Here is a 22,537-nt window from a genome sequence, read left to right as displayed (position 1 = left end):
TGATCGGGATGACTACTGCCGGAAATTTCGCGGAAAGAACGGGGAAATATGCGAAAAATTTACTCCGTCGATAAATATCATCGAGTAAATCATCGCGGAACTTCTGAGCGATTGCTGCTCGGTCCTAACTACCAGGAAGATTTAAAAGCCCGGCATTCTATTTTTCCGAATTCACACCTATCGTCGAACAACATTGTGGTCGCGGGTTTTGCCGCGCACGCGAACCACGGAACAAACGTTACGCCGTCCGCGCTGTTACGTGCATTTTAAATCTACGTAGTACACATACAACGTTATCCGTGATCCGTCCAGTAATCTGGAGGAACCGGCGATCGACCACACCAAAATGCAGATGGACTCCTCGACCATCGGTGCGGATAACGTAAACACCGACGCGTATTTTCATCAAATTGTTAGGGGAAATGTGAGATGAATCGACTTGTTAATATTTTTACCGCTGCGTTTTCGAGACCCGTTACCGCTCATAACAACAATGTGCGTATGACGACGATTAGAATCACCTGTGATATAAGGTAAACAGGTAAAAGTGACGGCACCGGAGTTGCTCCGATATTTCGGGGGATCCCTGCGAAACGTGTGTAAATATCACACATGCGATCGATCCTACGATTGTTATTTCAGCCTGCACGGTGGGTGCGGATAGCCGAGTCCGGAATTACGATGGACGCTGCGGCGGAAACGGGTTGTATGGAGTTCAATGACGTAAAATAATCTTCGGAGCCGAAGCGAACGTTATCGCTGTAAAAAGTTGTGAATGAACGTCTACGTAATACCGGGAGCATCTGCTCGCTTCGATTGAGTATCGACAGTAGTGCGGCTGGTCGTGCAGAAAGAGGCGCGAACCATTTACGGCCTTTTCCTATTCGTGTAATGTATACAATACGTAAGAGGACGTCATTCCCACACGCTCGAATCCACGCGACATCCATTCCGTGAGGATTACGATCCCACAGAAAATTATCCCACAAAGATATCACATCCGCGTCTACGTGAGATTTCACCACTGTGGAGTCAATTTTTCTAAATGACTTATTTCGAACAAGAACACGCGAATATTTGAAGGAAAAAGATCTGCGTACATCTTTCCCGTTCGAACGCGTCTGATACGAGATCGAACACATTTTCTGAGGTCATCAGGAGTGGACGATAAGCGCGTGGGACCGTAAACTTGATATTAAGAAGAGCGTCTCCCTGAAGGTAGAGATAACGGCTTGCGACGAGCCGAAGATAATCGTTAACATTGTCTCCGATGATCCATGAAGATTCCAACGAGTGAGATTAAGATAAAGCTGTTAGCATTCTAACAGTTGTCTGGAGGCGATAATCTCATTCAAGTATCAATCTTACGATTTGGCTCTCGTCAATCGGTCGACATATAAGCAGTAAAAGTGTGCGGAATAGGTTTGGGAAGTTGATTAAATATATGTTTCTGATTGTTCGTTTGGATTTATATAAAATATTGGATTTATTACAAAACGATTACATAAAAGAGGAATGATAATAAATACATGCATGGTAACGTGATATAATAAATAGTTATTAATGTTACGTACGTTTTTGGGCCCAATAAATATATCTCATAAAATACTTGGTATTTGAAAAAAAAAAAAAAAAAAATTTATCTCTCATAAATACTACGATTATACTAATCCTGCTAGAGGGCTGATTATTATCTAATACTATTGGATTAATTAATAACTAATGATAATTATTCCTACTTATTGAGAAACATACGCGTCACGTATTTTGTTTTTCAATCTTGAAATTTTTGTTTTAGAGATGATTTTTGTCTGAATTGATATCGAATTAGAATACTGTTGCGTTCGGACAGACTTGAGATTCTAGTCTTCGGGTATGAAGATGTTGTCTTTGATAACGTGAAAACGCGATTACGTCAAGTTATATGAAAAATCAGATGATACACGTAATAATTAATTAGTTTCTATAAAAAACGTAGGAACTTTGTATACGTTCACGCACGTTCTGATATCACAGTTTACTAGTTTAAGCATCGTCGCTTGTTCGAAGCCACGCTATAATAAATACTTTTTCAATTGTCTATACATTTAACGATACGCTGTACGATAAAAATACGATTAAGAAATTGGCCGTTTATAGTACAAAATGATAATTTACAAAAATTAGGAGAAAAAAAAAACTTACGAACAATTATCTCTACCTAAACGCAATAATAATTGGCACGTTATACTCATATACATACACACTCCGCACGATAGCGACGAAATTGCGCCCATCTAAATGCCTGGAATTGGTAATCGCACTAATTGTGATTCGATTTAATACTGTTTTAGTTTGAAGTAGATCTCGTAATACTGGTCTCTAGTCCCGTCCCTCGTTTCGCTCGAACATATTTCATCCAGAAACACGGTAGGACCACAGATATTATCATTAGGCTAATTAATTATGTATACATTCAATAAAATGATCGTAGTGTCGATGAAATAAATAGTTGACGAGAGTGTTAGTGAAATTACTATTCTATCGCGAGAACTATTGCGCGTGATAAATGCGCGTTTTCCGCACAACTAACGAAAGTCCGTCCGTCTTTCGTTTACCAAAGTTGCATGTGCGCCGACCTCTCCCTTCGAGGGAGATTAAAATTTATACCATTTTTTTTCCGCCTGTTACCATTGAATTTTCTGCGAGGGCCCTTTCCCGGGATTTTACCGGGTCTGGAGAATTTCTTTCCCTCGGTTTCGGACGCACGTTGACCTTGCTTCTGTTTCTTGACCCCGACGCGTTTCTTGCCGCCATTTTTATTTCCCTGGTGATTTTTCTTCCCCTTTTTGGGCGCAGCTACGTACGGCGGGAGCTTCGACGGATCGCAAGTACCAGTTCCCTTAGCGGTCGCGTTACGCAATGCCCTTGACCAGTCGTCGAGAAATAATTTGTACAATCTGAGTATCCCGCTGTCCTGCACCAACATACGCGTGAAATCCGCTTCCTTTGTCCAGTGAGGACTTTCCGTTACTATCACCTCTTCGTGCGCCAACGGCAGTTTGATACCGAGCGTAAGGATTGCCGTCTCGACTTCGCAGAGCATCTGAAAATTGCGAAAAACGTGGAGGTAATTACGGCCACCGTCATTGAAGTGACGTTATTATTTCGATCAGGGTGAAAAAATAATTCTTCAACTCACCCTTAGAATTTCGTGGTAAATTCCGTTGATGACTTTGTTTCGTTTCTCCGGTGCGGGATCGTTGACGTCCGCCTTGAGTTCGAAAATCTTGAGATTGTGAAAGGTGATCGCGTACCTCTGCAGAGTATCGTGGAGTTTGGGTAGAGCGACTTGGGCCTTCTTCGACTTATCGAGGCACAACACCTCTTTGTAATACCACTCGAACTGATTTTCCGGTAGCCATGGCAGCTTGTACTGCTCTTCCAACTCTTTAGTCACCTGCAACCGGAAACCGGACACCCATGTGTTAGAAACAGTCGCCTCAGCATCCCACTTACTCACCCTCCCCCCTATTGATTCTCTTCTTCTCTCTCTCTCTCTTTTGGCTAACGAATAAAAATCTAGCGGAGGACTAACGAGAACGAGACGCCGGCTCAGCGCGGCCCCACACCGATCCATAAACTCAGGAATGATAAAAAGATATAAACAAAATATCGCGCAGCGCGAAGGAACCGCTACAACTGCATATAAGCAGCTTTGACCACCGAACGTGTAGACAAAACAATAATAGCTGTCATCTAGCAACCTGCACTGCTGCGTTGCGTTATGTAAACGCCGAGTCCTATCTCACGTATCCGTTTGTATTGACACCTTATATCCTCGAGAGCTAATACGACGCTCCGTGCATCGTCCTTCATCCGATCTCACTCAATTTCAAACGCGCAGTTATCTCAAATATTTTCGCTCTCAAAATTCCCCTTATCATATTCAATTGGCGTTTCTCACCTGCGAGTAAATTTCCCGTACATCTTTGAGCTCCTTTCGATATTGATTTTGCGCCACCTTCAGCTGAGTTTGTACGTGTTTCAGGGTACGATGAACGCTGTGTCTCTGGGCGGCCGGTCTTTGGGCCGAAGCGACCGGCTTACCGCAGGATTGGACCCAAGGCTTGTCCCGCACGTTTACGTGCACGTCGAACACCGGCGCTCCCGAAACTCCGGCGAGGCCCGAACTCAGAAACAATGCGAAGATCGTCAGAGTAGCCGTTTGTGCCACTGAATCTGCAATGAAAAAATGTCGAGGGGATTCACGTGAGTGAGATGCGGTAAAAAATTTTGCAAAAAAATACACACTAGGAATATAGCTAAACATATATTTCATATTGGTAAGGTGAGAAAAAAAAAAGTCTCGATAATCTGACTAGTTCTGTTCTATCCGGGTCTGAAATCTCGACAGCTGATGGAAACTGAGATAAGGATCGGAAATGACGCGTTTCAGAAAACCAGCTCAGAGCGTTCGCGAATCATAATACACGCGCTGCAGAGATGGGCAATATATCAGGGCGATCGAGGTGGCAGAGGACAGGAAAACCTGTCGTTAGTTGAAATTTAAAGAAAATCTGAACGAACGAGCGGTAATTTTACCCTTCGAGAGAATAGAAGTACGCGTATAGTAAATTGCATAATAAATTCTAGTCTCTCGGCGGAGCGGCAACCTACTTCCTATTCGCGTTGCGAGGGCGGAGGAAGGAGTCGTTCGGTATTGTAAGTTTTCTACGTGGGTGAGTTTCGTAACGGAGTAGTAGGCAGTCAGGTAAATGGAGGAGGCGATGAAAGCGACGTGGAAAGTCCTCGGTATAGAGAAGCCGAGAAGGCGCTGCGGCGCAGGCTAGGACCCAGGTCCTTATCTCGTCGTCTACCCGCTACCCGGAGCTTTCGAGCGACGACAAACTCCGTGTATTTCTAAAGTTGAATAGTTACGAGCTTTATACACCATATAATATGCATTGTGGTTCGCCTGCGCTCTCAAACTCCGCAGCTGCTATATTGGAGTGCAGGTCCGGAGCGACCGAGGTGGGCTGCACCACGCGGTGCGTCAGTGTCTTTATCCACCTTGACTAAGCGCTTTCTCCGCATGCGGCGGAGTATAAGTTCACTCAGCTTCGCTCTATCACACTTTGTGTCGCCGGTTTCACAATGCTCGAAGTTAGTCTGCGTTAAATTTCCGGGCGTTAAGAAAATATATACCGGAGTTTTAAGCTTTCATTTCCACCGCAGTCATATCTTCGATCCCTCTCCGATACCGCGGATCGCAGGGACATTACTCCATGAAATATCAGCGGATGGAAAAAAAAAAAATAAACTCAGGGACATGAATTCCGTTTTTTTTTTATTTTTTTTATTTTCAAAGTAGCCACCACCTCAGCCACGCTTGCGGGATTATTGCGCCTGCACGAACAGGATCGCGGAGGAGAGCTCGTGCATCTGCATCGTATGTATATATGACGTCAGGACCACGCCAGACAGATTAGCTGAGGTGTACACGTGTGCGCGTCGCACACGCGAAAACAGCCGAAACGCGTCTGCGTCGTGTGCAGATTTGCATGTCGCGTCTGGCCTGTGCGCTCGCCGCAGCACCACGTAGCGTCGCGATCCCTCGCACGCCCACGGAGGATGCAGGAGCAGGCTGGAACGGTCCGTCCGACCCTTTTCTCTCCTCTCGATATCCTTTCCCCCTGGCGAACTGCCGTACGCGGGTCATCCCGTGCTCGACGAATCTCTCGTTGCCTTCGGATGCTGCTCGTCGGCGATATTCGCATCGTCATACGCAGCTGCAGGTTGATGTCTCGCCGCAGCACGTGCTCGCCGATGGATATGTCAGAAACGGAGCTTCGAGGAAGCTCGCTCTCCACGTGGACGAAGAGGCGAAGAAGGTGTAACGTTACGCTACAACCGTACACTGTTAATATATCGGTGCTGCAACAGCGGCGGTTGTATCGGGGTAGACGAGGTAGAGAGATATGGATCAGTGATGTCAGTTTACAGACATGACGTCACGTATCATTTATTTTCAGAGGTGACAGCCGCGCTGTGGCGTTGAGCTGACTTGGGTGCAAATATGATTGCTGTAGTGACATATTTATCGGCTCTCAAGGAAAGCACGTGATGAGTGCGCCGCGGATGGTGCGGCGGCTGCTTTCAGATCTCTCCGTACGTAACTGCCGTTGGACGAGCGTTGAGTCCTTCTCGTAATCGTTGGTTGTTCACATTGTGCGATCTTTGCATACGAGAAACATCGGCTTGTGAGTTTACAAGCGTGGAAATCGTAGCGTTGCATCATCATCCTCGCGGGTTGTCTCGGGTCGTCGATGATCAACAGGTGAAAATGCTCTTCGAACGAGTTGCGAACAATATTTCAGTTCGTCGCGTCTCTGAACGACGAGCGAAACGGGACTCGCTTATTTTTCACAGTCACGTTCGATTCCGGGAGCTCTCGCGTTGGTCGCGAGACCCTTCACGACCGTTGCCGCTGTTCGCGGAGGACGTGCGGAATTTTTGCGTTCGAATTCGCGCACCGGCTCTCTTTCGCTTCTGCGACGTTGCAACTGCTACGGGAGTCACGGGTGACGGGCGATTTCTCACCGCGATTCACTTGGCCAGTGCTCCAGGGAGCGCCATAACACGCCCATCGATTTATCCGACCTCCTCATCCCCCTCTCGCTCCACCTCCGCTTCTCCGCCGTTTGAATAATTACTTCTCTTCCTCGCAGCTATTCCGTAGAAGAGAAGTAAGAAGTTCGGCCGAACACGTATAGCGGCAGGCCCAACCTGCGACCGGAAATCTACTTATATTCCGTCACAGGATATTGACTTGATTACGACGACGTTGGACGCGGGACTCTGAATGCCGGAGGGGTCGTAAAGCTCGCTCACCTCAGGCCGAGTAATTTAAACATTGCTTCTACTCGGAGTAAAAGACTCGGGCTCGCACCGCCCGCGGTACATATGGGAGACCTCCGACGTCGACGCCGACAACGGTGACCGTTCATTTGCTAACCGACGATATAATCGTTGAAAACGCACGCGTATCCGGGTGACCTGCAACATTCAGATAAATCGGGACCGGTACTCGAAGGTGTCAAGTTACGAGCTAGTGCAATGAGGCGGTGATTGTGCGAATTTACGAGTAATTTATCGACTCTTCGTTGAGTGGTTCGCGCACCGGTCTCCGTAGCTAGAAGTTGTATTCGCAGCTACACCCGCTCCGCTAATGGGCTCGCGCACCTTGACCCGAGAAATTTTTTATCGAATTAACGATTTGAGGGATGAAATGGATCGACGAACCGCATCGATGCAACGCATTGGTACGGTTAATTAGGTGTGAGCGTATCATCGTCGCGGACGCGGCGGTACCTTCGTCCTCGTGAAATACCTATGCGCTTTGTAAGATGTCCGGCAGCCATCGGGCTCGTCGAGAGAGGCGTAGGTACGGAGTACGAGCGCAAGAGATCGTCAGGGCTTGACAGGAATTTATGAAACTGAATTTATTTCAAGCCCGGTTTGTCGAGCGTCTCTTCAGTCCGGCAGTAACGCAGGATCGAGAAGCTACCTGCTCGACTCGAGTAAGTAGGTATAACCCGTAACCGCGATTAACAAATTGACACAAAAAGTTGTCGACAGATACCCTCGCTATACCGGAATCAGGCGGTAGTCGTAGTCTGTACCTGGATTCTGATCGTTCCGTTCGTCGCCTTGTCCTTCATCTTGTAATACAAGATTCGTCAAATAGATTTTCCGAATTTCGACCCCCGGAGATCCGATCGAAAAAATTCCGAACAACAGAAACCGATAAGGCGAGCTTTCGAGAGCCCCGGGGCGATAACAGCTGGTAATGTGGATACGCCAACCCTTCGGGAGCGTCGAGTGCATGCTCGCGTGTCATAACTCCCGTGAATATATTACAACTAACGTTAATAAAAGGGCCAGTTTTTTCGAACAACAACTCGTGTCAAATTAACGATCCCATAGCTTTAATCTTTACTGCTTCGACGACACTTGGATGTGCTTATGCTCGCGATCCGGTGGCACGCAGTTACACCGCCACGGTAGTCCAGGTTCCATACGAGACCGCAGCGACAACCTCTAATACCGCACGCGTTACGGTCGTAGGCTCTCTCGCGAGCTTATACCGACGTGAGACCTCCACATACGCGCGCCTTTTCGTCACACCCCTGCCTCTCGCTGCACCCCATGTGGAAACCTGGGCTCCTCCGAGTGTGCGTTGGCATAATATTTTCATTTCACGGTGGAGTGCTCGCCTGTCCCACACGAATATACCTACTCTTACGTTACACGATGACAGAGGCGTGCACTCCCAGAACACGTACGTGACTACTATATTGGCTCGTGTGCGTCGTCTTAGCTTCGTGAACCTCGGTGAACTCGAACTCGGCCGTTCTACGAGCCCGGAACCAACCCGAATCGGTACCGCGGATCGGTATTCACCTGACCGATTAATAACGCCGAAACCATTTGTACGATCGGATCGATGGAAAATTTTCGAGATCCGTGCGACGTGAATTTTGTCAGGCTAACGCGGTAGGAATGGTACCGATCGCGATCTGCATTCCAACGGCAGTCGTGACGCGAGAGAAGCGGGACGGGAATCAAAAGGTACGGTGCTAAATCTTTCGCGGATGACAAGTTGGGTATACGCCCGGAGGGGTTCGTGAAGTAAAAAACACGTATCAGCGTCTCCATAACGGAGGCAGATGTTCGATTAATAAGCGCAACAGTGAAGGCGTCGGTCGTGACCCAGTCACGTGAACTTGTACGGATCCTCGTTCGAGCCGATAAGTGTCCTTCGAGACGCGAAAAGGTCATGAGAAATTCGCCTCTTTCCGTTTACATTCGCCTCGACCGTAGGATATGGTCGTCTCGCGGTAACCCCCCGCGGACACGGGGACGCGTGGCGAATGACGGTAGAGCATGTTTAGGGCCCCGCACCTTTACACGATGCGCGTGACTATAATAGGCCAGACCGACTCCGATCTGACTGTGAAACTTGTAACGAGGGTCGTGTCTCCGCGTCCTTGTTCGCTCCCGCTTTTCTTTGCCTCGGATCCTTCGCTTCGCTACGTCGAGAGTTAGTCAGTCCCGGCCGGCGCCCACCCGGGAGGCGATGATCACCTCGGTAACCCCGACATACGAGCCTCCGTTCCGCAGCGCGAGACCGACCGACCGACCGACTGACTCTACTCCGCCAGGACGCCGGAGGTTCGGCCGTTTCGGGACCCGGTCCCTGCTGCCGCAACCCGGGCGAGCTCGAGCTTTGCCCGTAGGGCTGAGGCCGGCGCGTCGTACATGACCGCTTGTTTGATAAACTGGTTAAGGCCCATCTTCGGATCTGTTTGCCTTTGCTTTGTAACTTTACTAGTGTTGTGACTTGCGCCGTGAGGAAAGGGTCTCCGTGATCATTGGGCCCAGAGTAAACACGTGCGTTTGCTCCGAGCACACAGCTCAGTCATCCCATCTATCTTTACACCGGGGCCGATACGTTCGTTGTTTTAAGTAATCATGTGATTTGTCCTACGAAACATGGCACCTTCCCTCACCCCTCCTTCCTTCCTTCCCTGACTCCTCAATGTCGGACGAACCTCCCGATTCGCGTTCATCGATCGAAATCTCCCGGTCTCTTGGACCGACGTCCGAAGATCCGCAGAGGAGATTCGTCCCTCGTTCCGCGACCTTGTCGTGAAAATTCGGTTATCGACCAGCTCGACGCGATTTCTCTCAATCATTCGTATTCGGAAACATCATAGCTCTATATGCGGCTGTTGAGTATAAGCAACGAGCATCGGGATAAGATCGTCTCCCTCTGGGCGCCTTACTCCTCGTAGACCGAAGCCAAATAAACACCGTAAGACTGACTCAGTTATAGCTTAGTCACGCGTTTACTAATTTGGATATAAAAATACCGTCAATCGACTCGCGGACCCCGGGTCATTAAGATATTTGGTATCAAGGATTGAAATTACATACAATATTATTTCGAGTGATAAACAATTGAGTGATATTAAGTACTGCGTCGGACGAGGAGTTTGCTATATTTAACCGCCGAACTGCTGCACACCCGATACCCCGTCGGTACTAATTCTTATCTGAACGTAATTACAATCTTCCGTGATCCAGTGTCGAGTGAATAAAACGGTTATCGCGATCGGCGAACGATAAAAATGAAACATTTTATTGTGATTATCCACGATGACGTTTCGCCGATGTCGATGAAACAATTTCAAAAACTGACGCAAAAAATGACGGTAATTTTGGCGCCCGTGGTATCCCTTTTCGATTCCCGTTGCATTCGTCGACCGATCGTCAGATCTGTAAAGTTAAGGGTAGACCGAAGTGGTGATACCGAATAGTCTGTAAATTTGCATGGAATTGAAAGTTTGAGGAGTCGGATCGAATGACGCGACAACTTTGCCGTTTCACTTCGCAACTCTTATTCAATGCGGCCTTTGGTTTCACACCGCAACAAATTACGCCGATGTACGAGAAAAGCTATAATCTACAATGCGATTGAAACTCTTTACGTCGTCGATATATTAGTATACATACATATGCGCACGGTAGAGTGTCGAAACTCGAAACCGTGCTCGGTGTGGAGAATAAATACCAAGGGTATATATGTATACCTCCGTCTACTTTCATCGCAAGAATTTCAGCGGATGTAAAGAAACTGACAGAAAACATGGCGCAGTTGTATCTTTAAGCTGGGTAGCCACGATACACCTGCCGTTCGAACACCTTGGAATATCATCGATTTAATGAGATCAACGCGGGTAATGAGCGAGAAAGGGTAAGACGAAGAGATCTCGGATCGCGAACGCAAGCGACCGACAGCTCAGGGATGAAAGAAGATGGCGAGGCGCGCGGGACCTTCCGGTTCCTTAACGATCTCAAGTATTTCTTAAGATTAAACTAGCAATTGATAAACAAAATTTAACAATGTACACACACCGCCTGAGTGTGGCGAGGGCGTATGCTCCGGCCACCAGCAAATCGAAGATCATCTCTTGCGCGTTCTCCTGTTGCAGGAGCAGCTGCGTCGCCGCTTCTTCCAGCGTCGCTTTATCCTTCTTAGCTTTGGTACCAGAAGTATCCTCCGCTGCAGCATCCACTTGGGCCCGCGGCTGACCGTTGCTTCGGGAAGGGGGCGGTAATTTATATTATCGTCGTTTCTTCGTTTATTTTTTCTTTTATTTTTTCTTTTTTTAAACGCAAGATATATAACGAAAACCACAACTGTAAAGATCGCGATCGAGGTATCGATGTATCGATCACTCCGAGGCGGCCATCAATAAATTCAGATTGAAGTTATAGACACGTAACAGCGCAATAAAAATGTCCACATCTTTCGTTTTCCGAAGCAAACCGTCCCGTTACGATCGGCCTTCACTTCTTTATCGTCAATTATCCGTTTGTCGATCTTTCGTCGATCTCCGCGGAATATCTTCGAGGATCTCCCTGGCAGTGGTGTGCACTTTACCGTGAACGATAACGCGCCGATCCCTTTCGGAGGCTCAGAGCTGTCCCTTCGATCTTTCTCGGTCGAGCTTATTCCTTCCGTGTCATGAAATTACCTCGTTGTTTTTTGTTTTTTTTTGTTGGTGTTGTTGTTTTTGCTTTTTTTTTTTTCAAATTTCATAAATTTCTATCCCACTCCGATGTAAGAAAATAGTAAGTCAGCGTCGCTATAACGTGATTTAGAAACGCGCAACTTGACCATTCGGCAAGACGATCTCGTGGTGACTGAGCCGGGCGCGCGCCTGACTCGCTTAACTCACTGCCAACTCACTCGGCCGATCGGGCCCTCTTCTCCCTCCAGCTTCCTCCTCCACGGGGAAACCGCTCTTCTCGGTCTCCCCCCTATCTCCCTCTCTTTCCATTCCCCCTGCCCCCATAATTTTCTCTTCACCCCCGACCTCCTCCCCCATCTCGCACACATGCCGCCCTCGCGTGCGAGGATACTTGACCCCCGGGCAACATAATTTCATTACCCACAGGTACATATTATTAAACAGAGAGCAACATACCGTCCGACTATGTTGCATGCTCATCTATGCCGCGGACATTAATGCTGGTTGTATTCTCGGGTGATAATCGGGAGAGAAGCGAACGGGGGATTCGGGTGCGATAATAGCGAGCACGGAGTTTTTGGAATTATTGTTCGAAGCATCGATGCGCGGACGATGGAGTTACGGGAAACACCTCGGGGTGTTTAGAATGTTGGCGATATTTTTTGATGCGACCGCGGGATTTATGGAAAATTGAGGTGCGTGGAAATTGACGATAAAATCAGAATTAGCGTGAAACAATTACGGGTCGCAATCGTGCCGGTCGTAAAGTTAACGAACCTCGATGCAGCTCCACGCGTCATGCCCCCGGGAATATTTCACCGACTCGACGTGAACTAGGGTCAACTCCACGGTTTCACTCGAAACGTACAACACTTTTGATTCCTCAACCTTGAATATCCGGAAAATCACCGTTTCGCGTTGCGACGATCGCACGGCGACAGAAGTACATCGATTTCGACTGATGTGCTTTCGATACGCGTGCACGCGGATGAGCTAGCTGGGAAAAATTCTCCCCGCAGAATCCGAATGAAAAATATGAAGTATAAGAAGCGATAACGTTTGCACACGCGGAATAAATTGGTGGCGAACCGCAGTTTCTGCTAATGACATACGTATCTCACCATTAAAGATGATTATACGTATGAGTAGCGGTTTCCAGCTCGAAAGAGATCACGATCGCACGATACCACAATTACTGCCTGCCCATGCAGGAAAAGTCGTCGAGGAGGGACTTTCGAAGCCGCGACGATAAGGATGGGGTTACAATCTGTGAAAACACACGCACAGATGTATCTGGATCTGTACACGTGACGTGTGACGTCATTGATAAGGTATCCCCCGAAGGCGAACCCCGCGACGGCACCTCCCTCGTTATACAGCGACAGGTGAAGCCGCACGCTGCCAGGTGACAAGACCCCGGTCGGTTCTTCCGTCTTATTAGTCATACATTATTTTGGCTCCGTGATCGGCCAACTTACTATACGGGTTATAAGCGCTAAAGACCATGCATGGGCCCGCCGCGATTACATTGACGTAACAATCGGCTATGACTCTTGGTGAAAGCTTGCGGCCGTTAGAGAATTATCAGGGAATGATCGTGGTCGTAGATTTTTTTTTTGTTTCTTTTTTTTTCGTTTTCGTTTTCTTCTTCTTTTTTGAGTCGAGTTGTACAGACCGCGTACGCAGTGCAGCCGTACATATTATCGAAGGATCTGAACTACACCGAAGCGACAATTCCAACAAGTTTTGCTGCACGAGAAAAGAAACGGAATCGTGCTTCCGACTATAACGACGCGAAGTCGCGTGTCCTGAAAGCGAGGAAAATTATACACACGATTTAACGAAGGCATGACTTAACATTGACCGACAATTTTTCTTCAACAACAGTCGTCATCCTCATCGGTGAAGTCATTATCCCACCGTATAAGATCATCGCAATTATTTCACATTATATTATACAATGATAACTTTAACCGAAGAACGAAGCTATTTCTCGCGATTGCCTTACAATAATATCTATAATTTTCATGTGCAATTTGAAGTCGCGAAAAAATCGAACAACAAACGAACCACTTGTACTACGGTAGTGTTCCTACCGCGTCACGATCGATAATATCGTTGCACAAACTCCGTTCGCACGCTAAGGGACGTTGAATTTTCGTCGGCTCCCTCGTACGACTTTTCGACGACCGAGTCATCGCCTGCAAACAGTTCGATTGAATATTGCGAATATCGTTTATACTTCCGGCGAATAAAACGGAAGAACGACTACACCTGCACCTCGTCAAGTGCAGGTCGCTTATCAGCCGCGAAAGGTATATTGACGCGATTAAGTCCGACTTGGTTTCTTCAGTTTCAGGCACAGTTCGATTTGATCTTCAATTGTCATTTGTAATAACTGTTACGTAAAGAAACGAGTTACGTCACGTGTGTACGAGAATCGCGTACGTATTACATCAAGGGCGTCGACGGGCTGCAGTTATAATGCATCCCGGTAGGACGGTAGCGAAAATTGCACAGCAATATACGGTACGTCGCGTTACCAGTTTTTCTTTAGTTTTCCGCTGTTGTGACTGTGAATCAGCGTCGCGATTATCATGGAAAACTCTTCACGCCCCGCCGCGCTCTCGATCATCCGCTACGCAAGAACTGGAATATTACGGCTCGGGTAAATAGTAACGAGCATCGGTGAGCTTTCTGCGGTTCGTTTCCGTCCGTTACGATTATTCCTCATTCTTCAAACCGTCGACTTCTCTTTTTCCTTCCCTTCACCTCATGCGTGCTCGCGACGGGACTATCGCGTATGTATACTCGTATTAGTTTTTCGCGATAGTTTGAAAAAAATTCACAACGTACAGATTCAGAGCTTTGCTCGAGTCGTGTCGAATTTGATCGCGGATTACAATCGATCGATAGGGAGACTAGAACGATGGTCTGAACAGATTCCGTAGGAGAGACGCTACCGTGGGCGCCGATCGACTGATTCATTATTCGGCGACGTGAACATTTTACTGTTTTTTTTTTTTTTGCCATACACAACTGTACTTGAAGCGAAAGTCCAAAGATCGTCGCATACTAGTGGATTTTAGATATCCGACAAGTTCCTCGAATCGATTTCGTTTTTGATACTCTGTAACGCGCTAATTAAATTGAATGTGCCCGAAGAAGAACGTGGATCGTTTTGGAAATAAAAAAAGATTGTCGAATCATTGTATGTATACAATTACACCTGGCTTTTTATCGCCACCCCAGATCGCGACGATAATGACGTAATGTTCAAAGTTGCATGGAAGAATTTAGCGATAGATAGCTGGGGCATTCTACACGTTTATCGTGTGCAGATACACGCCGACTCGAGTACCTGTACCTGTAGCGTTAGCATCGGTGTACCGAAGTGCGCTTATCACATGTGTTTACATTCGACCGTCGGTGCACGGGACCTGGAAGTATTCCAGGTGAATTTCGTAGCCGACGACGGAGGTGTGTTCATCCAGCTTAGGAAAGGCACGCGAAGTGAAATGATATTTATTTATAATTATTCGTTGACGATTCTTACCGTATAACATGCTTCGTCGTTGAGTATCCAAAGGGTTGATCGACCGATGAGTTTTCCTCTGATATCCCCATTCACTGATTCGTCGAACTGTCGATCGACGCTTCGAAAAAGAAAAGCGTCGGAGACGATGCGATGGAGTGAACACGTGTCGTCTTGTGTGCGTGCGTGCGTGTGTGTGTGGAAGTGTGATTCTCGGGCCCTCGTGAGAGCGGGTCGTCGGATCGGATTAATGAATGACTATACGCTAGAGTGGAGACATGAATGAACTCCGCGTGGTACAAGAGTGCTATATAACCAACCGCGGCGTGGGCGGTTCCACCAATCGGACATCACTACCGACCACGACCTTATTTTTTCGCAGAATTTTACTCGTCAGCACTGGAAGCCGCCGAACTATATTGGCAACCATTGCGGAAATTGCCCCCGTGATTCCAGCGGTCCGCAACCAACGAAACTGGAAATGCCCGACCCCAAGAGGCAAACGATTCGTCCTGGACACGCTCGCTCGCCCGTACCCACCCACCCCTAATTGAGACGCCGTTTATTATTTCAGGTATCGACCAGCGGCGCGGGTCGCACCCCGTGAGATAAGATGGTGTCAAGTGGCGCTGACCCATCGCCTGTAAAAGGTGACAACAATCGCGTTGCACGTTATGGTGCAGTTTTACGAATAGGTGGTGGTGGTGAATCACTCGGTTATACGATATATCTGTAGGTGTGTGAAAGACTCGCGCGCATATATATATATATATATATCAATGACGGGACAATTATTATGTAACTCGTCCGGCGTGCGTGTGGTACAGTGTGAATATAGATATATATAATGTAGATCGTGGCCGGAAATCAAGCGGTGCCCGCGACACTGCGTACACGCAAGCTCTGTAAGTAAACATTGAGGCGTGAACTCGAGGAACGTCGTCGTATACGTTGTCAGAATTTGGCAGTGAAACCCCCCTGGACCCCCTTCGCCGTTTGGGACGCGGATGTTTAAAACGTCATAACCATCGCGTAACGACGTGAGAATTTGTCGCAATCTGTAAAGATGACACGCCGCTCGGTGACACAATTGTGACCCTATATAGTCATATAGGAGACGCCGGTCCACGTGGGAGATTTTATCGAGATCGATGATCCCCCCGCGGACATCGCGATCTCGAAAATTCTAATCTCCCCCGTGACTTTGGCTACAGGCGTACCGAATGCCCGAATGATTGGAAAGTTGACTGATTTATTCGGAGCACAGGTGCGCAGTGCGACAAGTCGAATCACTTTCGCTGGACGTCGTATCCGTCGTACGATAAAAAGTTTTTCAACCAATTACCGCAGCATTGAAAAACCTACACTGGATGATAATTCTCGGATTGAAAACTGCTGGAAGAACTATGAAAAGAATTGCCTCCCGGAGTCCCGGGTCTCCGGGTCTCCGGGTCCCCGGGTCTCCGAGGAGCTCGATTCTCCGGTCCTTAGGGTCGGATGACGGTGTGCCGCTGCTGCAGGGGATAAAGGCGTGCGAACGAGAGCAAAGAATCCGTCGGTTTTTTCAAACGCGCGGTTATCTGATGGCGGGCACCGTTGAGTAGGCGAACCGAACGCTAGTTGTGCACACGGGGACAAACTCTATCCGGACAAATCTTCGGGCAGATCCCGGTCGGGACTCCCGTGGAGCGAGCCATTGTGTTCGCCAACCCAAAAGCCGTTGCGTTCCCAGAAACCTATCGGGTAAGCAGTAACTTATTAATATTTTTGGTGGAAAAAGAGCTACGTCGCACCGCAAACGGCTCCGCTAGAATATGCTGCTATTTCTGAATATGCTACACCCCGCAGCACCCGCGCTGCTGCAGTGCGGTTTGGTCAGGTGAAGCGAGGCGAGGGCGACTCCACTTCCGTGGCCCCGTGGGAATATAAGGCAATCGTGAATTCCTTCGTACGCCGCGGTCAAAATGAAAGACCAGCTAGCATACTAGCACCTCGTACCGATCGCCGAAGTAACAGCGGCGATGCAGCAGCAGCAGCAGCAGCAGAAGAAGAAGAAGAAGAAGACGAAGAAAAAGGAGGAGAAGAAATAAGACAACGGACCACCGTACCGATTGCCACAGGGTTTGTTCCTAGAAGATCTATGCTTTTCAGGAAGTGGAGGCAAACACCGCCCCCTGAATCATACTTCGAAGTAGAACCATCCAATACGCATCCGTCCGCGATCGAGTCCCTCCGATCTTCGTGCTTCTGATTGAGACCGTTTCCTACCCTCGTAATTCCACCGGGATTATCTTACCTGGGATCGAGTCGGTTCTTCCCGCATCGGCCGGTCGAATGAATTACTTCGGGAATAACGAATGTGTATATTCGGTATGTAAGTCGCACGCGATTCGAACGGCATGAGGTTGCAGGCGACACAATATTAACTTACAATTAGATGGAATCCCTGGCGCGTATATCCTCGGTTCTCTCGGTTCACCTACTGGTTTGTCTCCACCCTGAATGAGAATACCTAGGAACGGGATAAAAAGAGTCGAGAATAATACGAATTTCGTTGAAGATACCACGCGATTTAATCCCCGATGTACTGTTCTCTGGATTTTAATTGACCACTTTACGCAGGTAGAATGTTGATTGGTCTCGGACTCCCCGTACAGGTAGCCTGCTCGAGTATAATTTTATCGACATACCTCAAGATTTTTCGTGATACCGGACTGAAACGCGACGTGGATAAGAATTTCATTGCCTATCTTTTTGCACTTCTCAGTCTCCCTTCTGTATTCAACTTCATACCTCCGCATAATACCTGGCTGACGCAACGCGGCCGCGGGTATTACGGGTATCGCTTTAGATAATATACATACACACGCACACGAGACGCATAAGTAATATTACCAAGCTTACCACATCCTCGACAATTTCGACCGACGGATTAACGGAATTCGATCAATAACGAAAAAATAATAATAATAATAATAAGAAAAAAAAAAGTAACGAATAATATAGAAAAAAGTTCAAGAAAAAACAAAACTTGTCCGTATCCCAGCGGCGGGTAATCATTATTTAATTACCATCGAGTCTCCTTCGTTTGCCCAGTGTGACTATAACATATCTGAATATTTTCGAACTCTGTCGCGCGACCTAGTTTCGCCGGCCCGGATTCGATCGGAGAACTAGGATGTAATTTTTGTGTATCGATACCGCGAATGTATATTGCGTCACGCCAAAATCATATGACAGAATAATCTCAAGTCATACTCCATCCGCCGGTCTAATCGTGGAACGGACCACGTAGGTACGCACGTACGCACGTACGTGTGGACGAAAACGCTGGAGGCGCGGTAAAATCGAAGACACCGACACTACGACATCACGTTTGAGGAGGCATGGCCCTCCGAAAATGCCCGGTATTTACGGGTTCCCACATCCATAATTCGTCCGATTAATAAGCTCCGAGTATACATCCGACCGCAAAAAGGAATCCTCCGCCCCAAAGACAATGGGAGAAGTGTGCGCTTCGTAGGGATTTTTAACGTATTCCTAGAGATCGTATCCTTCGGGATCGCAGGAAAGGATGTACGGTATAGATAGAACGCGGGCGGACAAACTCAATGGAAAATAATATAATGGAACGGAGTGGAACGGGAACACTTTGGGATGTTTGATTCACCGTCTTCGATGAACGACGATTTATTACGATCGATGAGATATCCCAGCTGTTCGAAAAAAAAAAGAATGGAGAAAGAAAAAAAAAAGTTCGAAGAAAAAAAAAATTAAAATAAATAAAATAATAAACGCGGGGGTATTGAAGGATTATTTCCCCGGGACACCTTCCGTAACGCGCGGGGCGTATGGGTATTACGATAGAACCTAATGATACTCTCCGTATGGTAAATAGATTATAGGATAGGTATTATACGTGTATAGGTGGCCGGGGAGGTACTGCAGGTACAGGGACTCGGTATCGTCTCCGGGGTATCTGGACGCCACGAGACGTAGCGGTGGGAGGATTATCTCTCCTCGTCAAATATTCACGTATACGCAACTCGCTCCTTTCTCTCAGCCTCCTCCTCGTTATTAGACGGAGGCTGCGGGCAGGTTAGAGCCGACCGTGTATACCAAACGTATCATCGAGGCTGATAGCTACGGATATATACGTACGTGGGATCGAAAGATTTTTCGGAGCAGATTTTTCTTTTGACGAAATATTCGGAGCGCATCCGTTTGATCCGTTTAATTATTTTGTTCGGTTCCTTTTATTTTCTCTCCGAGAAAACTTCACTCCCGCGGATGAGCCGCGGTGAAAAAAAATTGACTGAATTTTTAAGTTCTGTTCTGTTCTGTTTTTTTTTTTTTTTCCACACGGCTCGCCCGCGGCGCACTCCCGCCTTACGATTTCTCCAAAAAACCAGCTCGGAAGTTGTAACGTGGAACGAAGAAATCGTACAAGGACTTTTTCACCTCCTCTTTCGATCCTATACGGAGGCTCGCGATCCTTTCGGCGAATCGGAAGATCGACCGTCGAGAGGAGGCTGCATATCGCCGCGAATTACGAAACCCCGGTCGGAATCGAACTCGTCGCGAACCGCTCGATGAATATGAAAAAATAATGCGAGAAAAGTAACGCCCTGCACTTAACTGCATCGAGTTTCTAGACCGCGTTCGAGTATTCAACTCGCTAAACGGAGCGTCAAATATTTGCGGATAGTAAATCTCTTTGGAAGCATGACACGCCGTCCCTGCCGTGAGAATCACCGTGTACATATTTGTAAGGGGGGGTTACATGTGGGATACGAGGACTCGCGCGTATACATCTCCGGGACTCGCAAGAAAAAGAAATATTACACAGCTCCGGTGCACCATACGTGAGATGACTTTAATGAAAAGGAAGATGGAAACTGGTAATGATTTTATCAAATTCAATCGCGATCGCTTTTGAATATTGACCAAGTTTCTCACAACTTGTCGTCGAGCGTGGTTTCAGATTTTATCGGAGGTAGCGATAAGCTGTCGCTCGCGTCTCGATTTGCGGAACCTAATTACTTGCTCTCTCGTTAGAACTAAACGCTGGGGTTTTCCCGTCGGATCCGGTTATCGCACAGCGTGCCACGCGCTTCATCCGGGCACCGTCGTTGGTCCCTCACGTTCGTCTCCCCGCTCATGTTTGTATCTATACTACACTTGTAAATTCATTCAATCCCACCGGCGGAACTACCGCTGCTGCTGATGTTGCTGCTGCTGCTGCTGCCGCCGCTAAACCCGTCGCACCTCGGTCGCCCCCGTCACCCAAACGAGCATCAATTCACATCTCGGGAACACTAACGAATACAAATTTGGCCGCGAAATACACCTGTTCGCTTACACGAAGTTTTCAACGACCTGCACGAATGACTCAGTGAGTGCTGATGGTCGCGCCTCCTTTTCATTCGAAGCGTATTATACAGAACGATCGATAACTCACATTTAAAGACCGGATGGTTGTTTGTTTGCTTTCGATTCTGATTTTTTTGGCGGAATCAACGCGAAGCATCTGGACGAAGGATGCGTCAGAAGTAAGGCAGCGGGGATGATGATCGGTTACGTTATTTTATCCAAAATGAAACCGGTCATCCGACGCATGGAGGTGGACATCGGTCGCGTAGAGGTCCGTTGCCCACATACCAGAAGTGGAAACCCGGTAGGAAGCAGCTCGTGAAGACAAAGTGAAGACAAAGCGTCGGATCTCTACGGGATTGTCCTTCGATGTACCCTGCGAGAAATGCCTTCCGTATCAGTAGCACGTCAGAGCGCGTTGCCTTACGTTGGCTAATGGCTTGAATAAATTGATCGAGACAACGAACGATCGCTTAGGGTACCTTGCACCGTGAAAACTGACCAATGACGTTACCGAAGTGGGTCAACGCTGGCGTAATTAATAACGAGAACGAGGAGCCATTAACCTCTCATGGGCTGAGCATCTGATTAGAGAGAGCAGAAGTCGAGCTCTGCGACGGATGATCGATTCAATGAATAAATGGTACGATCGCTTGGGACAAATACGTGAAACGATCGGTCGGAACGGTGATTCCGCAAGTTTCCACATCCGTTGTCGAAAACGCACTCAGGAAACTGCCTGCCTTCAGGTCCGAATCTCATGGCCACGTCGGGCTCGCGTCGAACCTTCCGATTCTTAGATTTTAGTCGGCGACTAATATTCGGCCCCTCCTCCTCGTCTATTTTAATAGCTCGGTTGACGTAGTCCGACTAAAATAAACAGATGTCAACGACGTTTTTAAACATTTTTTGCAAGCCAGTCATCGTCATACCGCTATATCTCCGGTGGCTCGGGGGGGACCTACATCACGTTCGTTGACGATACGTCATCGATAGGACGCGCCACGGTGGCGTTAACCATGACGTTGGACGACGACGTCGATACTCCTCAATAAAAAGAAGAAGAAACAATCCGGTGAAAAAAATTAGGCCAAATATTTACACGAGATTGTACCGTCATTCTACGAAGCTCGAATCTATTTGGATTAACATCGCGCGTCGTTCGTATAAGGAAGTTTTTCGAGGCGCTAGTCACACGTCATACATTACTATCAATAGCGCAAGCCCGAGCGTATCGCTGGAATTTTGTCTCTAATTAGAATTTTTCTGATTATCCGAATGTCGTGCGCGTGTATTCACGAGATCAGGTTTTACTCCAAGTCCATCACCGGTAGCGGTACATCGCCGGACAATTCTTCGGCTTTGACTCATTTGCCTAGTTGTAAGACGCCCACGTTCACCTGGCGCACGGTTGTAATCGTCACAACTTACACGTCTGCCTACCGGATGAAAAAACGTTTCACGAATTGATGGAAAACATTGGAATATTCGTTTCGTTGCGTGGAATCAGGTGATCGGTGACGATGGAATAAAGAGAGCGTTTCGGCGCCCATCTGCTCGATAGAATCGATTCGTTCTTACGCACGCACCGTGTCCGCATGCAAAGTTTAGCCCGCGTTCGCAGTCTGCAGTCACTGGTTTATTAGCGGCGTAAAAAATTTTAACGTCCAACTCGGCGGTATTGAAATTCATTACCGACGTATATCGCAAGCCAGTCGATTCGCCGCTCGAGCCGACGGGCGCGAGGCCGTTATATACGCCAAACATTTCGGATTTGCAACTTACAAATTTACCCGTTAAATTCACAGCGATTCGCTCGCGACGAAGCGACTATGTTTCTCTTAGAAATGTGGGCCCGTCTCGATTTTCTCAGTTTTATGACCACCTTTCGACTTTTTTTTCCTCATCCAGTTCGGTCCGCGCGAACGGTATTTTCCGCTCAGGTGCAGTTTTGAAAAATTACAGGCGATCTCGTAATATTTTATCAGGCTGTAGTAGGCGGGAAGATCTGAAGTGGAACTTCGAAGCCAATTGACCGCATACGTGG

At 47.6% G+C, this 22,537-nt stretch overlaps 1 protein-coding gene across 2 annotated transcripts; it reads right to left on the bottom strand.

The window, feature by feature from the left end:
* Positions 1–1,624: 1,624 nt before the first annotated feature.
* On the bottom strand, positions 1,625–15,404 carry LOC105692942. Of its 2 annotated transcripts, none has more exons than XM_048649695.1 (4): positions 15,139–15,404; positions 3,947–4,221; positions 3,182–3,439; positions 1,625–3,085 (listed from the first exon to the last, which is right to left on the bottom strand). In XM_048649695.1, exons 1-4 carry the CDS (start codon positions 15,146–15,148, stop codon positions 2,594–2,596), a joined length of 1,035 nt encoding a protein of 344 aa, XP_048505652.1. In that variant the 5' UTR covers positions 15,149–15,404; the 3' UTR covers positions 1,625–2,593. The 2 variants fall into 2 exon arrangements, with proteins under 2 accessions (XP_048505652.1, XP_020712007.2); XM_020856348.2 differs by lacking the exon at positions 15,139–15,404 and adding an exon at positions 10,961–11,863.
* Between the last annotated feature and the right edge of the window lie 7,133 nt (positions 15,405–22,537).

The sequence above is a fragment of the Athalia rosae genome, chromosome 1 (genome assembly GCF_917208135.1).
Source record: "Athalia rosae chromosome 1, iyAthRosa1.1, whole genome shotgun sequence".
Taxonomy (NCBI): Eukaryota; Metazoa; Arthropoda; class Insecta; order Hymenoptera; family Athaliidae; genus Athalia; species Athalia rosae.
The sequence above is the reverse complement of the archived record's forward strand: the minus strand, read 5'-3'. Positions and strand labels throughout refer to the sequence as shown.